This window comes from Poecilia reticulata, linkage group LG16 (genome assembly GCF_000633615.1).
Source record: "Poecilia reticulata strain Guanapo linkage group LG16, Guppy_female_1.0+MT, whole genome shotgun sequence".
Lineage (NCBI taxonomy): Eukaryota > Metazoa > Chordata > Actinopteri > Cyprinodontiformes > Poeciliidae > Poecilia > Poecilia reticulata.
Window position 1 is genome coordinate 1,303,016 of NC_024346.1, and position 4,603 is coordinate 1,307,618.

The 4,603-nt window shown below is 40.8% G+C and overlaps 1 protein-coding gene across 1 annotated transcript in view; it reads left to right on the forward strand.

The window, feature by feature from the left end:
- The first annotated feature begins 3,099 nt into the window (after positions 1 to 3,099).
- Positions 3,100 to 4,603, forward strand: part of LOC103477535 (perilipin-2-like) — an 11,853-nt gene continuing 10,349 nt past the window's right edge. Inside the window, exon 1 of the mRNA XM_017309316.1 lies at positions 3,100 to 4,366. Within this exon, the coding sequence (XP_017164805.1) occupies positions 4,343 to 4,366 (24 nt within the window). The 5' untranslated portion in view covers positions 3,100 to 4,342. The remainder of the gene's footprint in view (positions 4,367 to 4,603) is intronic.

A 4,603-nucleotide genomic window follows, 5' to 3' on the forward strand; every position in this document is an offset into this window, starting at 1 on the left:
AGTCAACAGGTCACATGACCTGGAAGCTATTGAAGAAAAACCCTCAATTTTGACCAAAAAATTCCTAAAAAATGGAAAATGGCTAAAAATGGAAAACAAAAGTTTGTGCCTCATCTATAGAGACTAGTATAATTATTTGGAAGTGATTTTGAATCAATAGGTCACATGACCTGGAAGCTATTGAAGAGAACATTCTATTATTTAAYATTAAAATAATTGAAATATTATATGACTTTAAAATTTAATAGATGATATTGAGTCTCATGTAAAAGCATGAAATAGCACTTTCAATTAGTTATTGTGTTACAATTCAAGGCATCTATTAACATTCTTTGACAGGAAGGTTTGGTTCGGTAATTTGTTGACAGTCCCTAAGTGAACCTTCGGGYGCTGCGGCCGGGAGCGRTGGAGAACCGCCGGCCGACATTAGCGTTCATAAATCGGATCAACCTTTAGCTAAACGCCGCTACTCCCCGGAGCTCGAATATCGAATATCCGACTTGAAACTAACTTCACTGCGGTTGAAGACCCGTTAATCAGCATTTCTTTAGGGATTACTAGAAAGTTTGTTTACTTGGAAAGAGAATAAAAAGTAACGAAGACCCACTTCCAACTTCATTTTTATATTAAAAGCTTTATTAACGTATGAAAGTCGGTCCTCTCCCCACCGCCGGACGTCAGCGGAAGCTCCCCGACATGCTGTGGCTGTAAACAGGCTTTGCTGACTGGAAGGAGAAAATCCGCGAATCACCGCAGCGTGACGGTGATCATTGAATTCAACCCTGAGCAGCTGAGCCGCGTTGAAGACCTGAAAACCACCGATGCCAGTGTGGTGAATGAGGCGGTGATTGCCGGAGTCACATGGAGCCTGGAATCCTGGAGCCTCCATCACGGGAACGGCCCCGGGGGGGGAAACTCGGATCTCAGGGCTGCCGCTGCCTCCGCTCGCAGATCCGACCTGATGGAGGCCAGTTGGAGTCCGAGCAGGAAAACAAATAACCTCATGCCCCCAAACATCAGTTTATCCAGGACAGCGCTCTGATTCACAGAATCCCACAGATTTAAAGAGCTCCGTCAACCTGGACGGTTAATGTTGCTGAATCCTTCATGTCGCTTTAAAACGGCTCAGCCCGGGTTAAGCTGGAGATCTGGACAGGAAAACCACCAGGAAACCACTCAGTCTCACCAGCAGGAAGACCAAACCTTTATTTTGATAGTTCACTTCCGGTTATTAGGAAGTAAATTAGCATATTAGCTAAAAATTTAGCTATGTTAATATTTCGTTTCAAATTCTATTTAGCTAGCTATATATAATATAGCTAGCTAAATATTTAGTTAACAAGGTCAATATGTAGCTTCAAACTAAATATTAGCTTTGCTAACTATATAGTTTGAAACAAAATATTTAGTTAGCATGCTAAATATTTACTAAATATTCAATTTGCTAACTACATATTTAGTTTGAAACGAAATATTTAGTTATCAAGCTAACTAAATATTTATTTAAAACAAACTTTTATCAGCCAGTGAATTTGCATATTACCCCAATATTTATCAACAAGCTAAAAAATATGCTTGGGTTAAGTATTTAGTTTGAAGCTAAACATTTAGCTTGTTAATATTCAGAATGGAGAAATATATTTAGCATGCTAACAGACATTTAATGAGCAGGTTAAATAGCTCCAATCTGAATAGTCGGGGGACTGAATGACTCCTGGTTACTGGAGCTTCTGTGGGGCGTTTCTAGAAAAACAAAGTGTTTTTTCTTCTCAGTGAAACGTTGAAGCAGCTCTAGGATGTCTGAGGGTACATGAGACGTCAGCCAACCAGGCCTGGTCTGTTTGCTAACTTAAAGGAAATGAACAATCCTTCCTGGTATTTGGTGGAACTTGGCATTTCAAGCTCATTACTGAAGTTCATTCCTACCCAAAGAAGCGTCATGTTTTGGAGAACTCATCAACCTTGTGATTAAAGTCATAAACTGGATTTCCTCATCATTTTCACAGCCTGATTATGATCTGAGGATCTCCAGGAAGGAAAATCAGCCGTTTGCTCCACCTGCGCCGTCAAACTGCTGGGAAATGAAAACCAACGAAATCCTGAAAAACTCAGACAAACAGGGTTTCACACATTTATATGAACTCTAACTACTGTGCAAACATTGGGGGAAATATTTACAGTAAACTTTGGTCATTAAACCAAAGTAATTTACTGTAAGCTGTAAGTTTTGAACCTGAAGTATTGAAACCTGCAGCACCAGCCAATCAGGAGACAGGTTTTATTTCCTTTCTGTTAAAAGGAACAGAAAGGAAATAAAACCTTTTTTGTTCCACTTTTATGAGTTTTTAAAAAAAAGTTCTTCAGAGTTCATGGGTGTCAGAACCAGATCATCATTATTATGAACCATCAAAATACAGGAATGTTTTAAAATCTGTTGTAAAACAGACTCAACCAGTCAAACATGGCGCCATATTGCTGGTAAATCAGCTTTTACTGGGTCGAGTCAACGCCGTTTAAACCTGACAGTTCATGTTCTGTTTGAAACCAAAAGCCTCGTTTTCACCCCGGTGTCAATAATTGGCCAAAAATCAAAACAGCCTTTTCTTGCTGAGGTTGTGGTGAAGTTGGTGGCCGAGCAGCTGACTGGTTTCCAGGAAAGTGATGATCACCTGGTTGGGTTCAGGCCGACTGGTGATGAGCTGCGGACTCTGGTCAGGACGCTGCGTTCGGTTTACCGGCTCCGGTTTCAGATTTAAACAGTCGGACACACAAACGGCAGGTGAGAGGAGAACAGAACCGTCATGGAGTCCCTCAGGGTTCAGTACTGAGGCCCATTTAACACATATTAGAGCTAAATATGGCAAACAAAATGTTTAGTTAGCAAACTAATTATTTAGCTTTGAGATAAACATTTAGTTCTTTAGATAAATATTCAGCTTTAAACTAAATATTGAACTTTTAGCTAAATATTTAAATTTCTAGTTTGAAACTAAAGATTTACTTTAAAAACAAACATTTAGTTTACTGACTAGATATTTAACATAAAATTAAGAGTTAAATATTGTGTATGAAACTAAACATTTAGCTTGCTTACAAAATATTTATTTTAAAACTATTTCTTTGTAGACTTTTATAAATGAATTAATAAAATGTTGACAACATGACTGAAACATGAACCTCCATGTTTTCTGTCACTAGCAGCTAAATAATCCAAATTACTGCTAATGTTGTGTAAGTTTACAAACGGCTCCCTGGAGTTTCCAGCTCTTTCCTCCTGAATGTTTCCTTTCATTCGAGGTTAATTGATTAGTCAGAGAAACAGGAAGCTGACATCACACGGCGCCCCAGCCAATCAGGACGCTGATATCTTCCCCCCAAACCCAGACGGATTTTTAAGATCTTCTTCCATCATCATCGTTATTCCCAGTGGGCTCAGCTGGTCGGAGCAGCTTTTATCGGCTCTGTCCTCGTTTTTAGAGTTCACCTCCACAGCTGGAGCGCCGAGTCGTGCAGATCCACCTGAAGAGCTGCAGGAAGTTTCAGGTGAAGTATTTCACACCAGAAAGGATTCGGTTTGTGCTTCTGCTTTCCTTCTCTGCTGCAGCTCCACGGATTCGTTTTGGAAACGGGACTCGATGTTTGGCTCGTCATCCAGTGTCCCAAACCGGCTCAGATTCTGCAAATGGAAATTTAAATCAGAGAATATAAAGCTGAATTCTTCAGTTTACCTCAGGGAGACGTAAAGTCAGGAAGCACTTTGAATATTCATGGAAAGAGGAAAGTTGGTTTCAAACTTGAACAAGTTGTGTGTGAAGTTTGAAACGGACCAGAGTCTGGTAAAAACACTGGGAGCTCCTCAGGAAGACTGGACGTTTGGTTTGATCAGAAATCATTTAATCCAGATTTAAAAACAGCATCTGGGTCTGATTGTGCTCCAGGCCATGTTTTGGGTGTGGCCTCGGTCCTCCTAACAGCAACGTCTCATTAAGTCTAGAGTCTTTGGAGGATTTTAGAGAATCTTGTTCACTAACTGATCAAATCACATTTCTCCTTTTCCATCTAATATAATTTGATCAGTTTTTCTTTCGGTCGGATTAAAAAATATAAACATTGACATTTGAGTCAGTTTTGGACGTTTTGGTTATTCCAGGTTCACAAACTGTGGTCAGGAAATGTTGATGAATCTTAATGAGGTGATTTAATCCGGTTCTGGTTCTGGAGTCATGAAGGCCTCTGAAGTCCTCTCATTGGTTCTGCTGGTTCTGGCCGTCCTGGCTGGTTCTGGTGAAGATGAAGATCTGTGACGTCCATTTTGTTTCTCTTCAGAGCAGCAGAGGAAGAAATGGCAGAGAGTCCAGATCACAAGGTTAGTTCAGGTGGATGGATGGATGGATGGATGGATGGATGGATGGATGGATGGATGGATGGATGGATGGATGGATGGATGGATGGATGGATGGATGGTAGAACCAGTGGTCTGGTTCCGTATCTCTGGTTCCGGCTCTAGTTCCGGTTCCGTATCTTCGGTTCCGGTTCCGGCTCTAGTTCCGGTTCCGTATCTTCGGTTCCGGTTCCGGACCTCTGGTTCCGGTTCCATATCTCT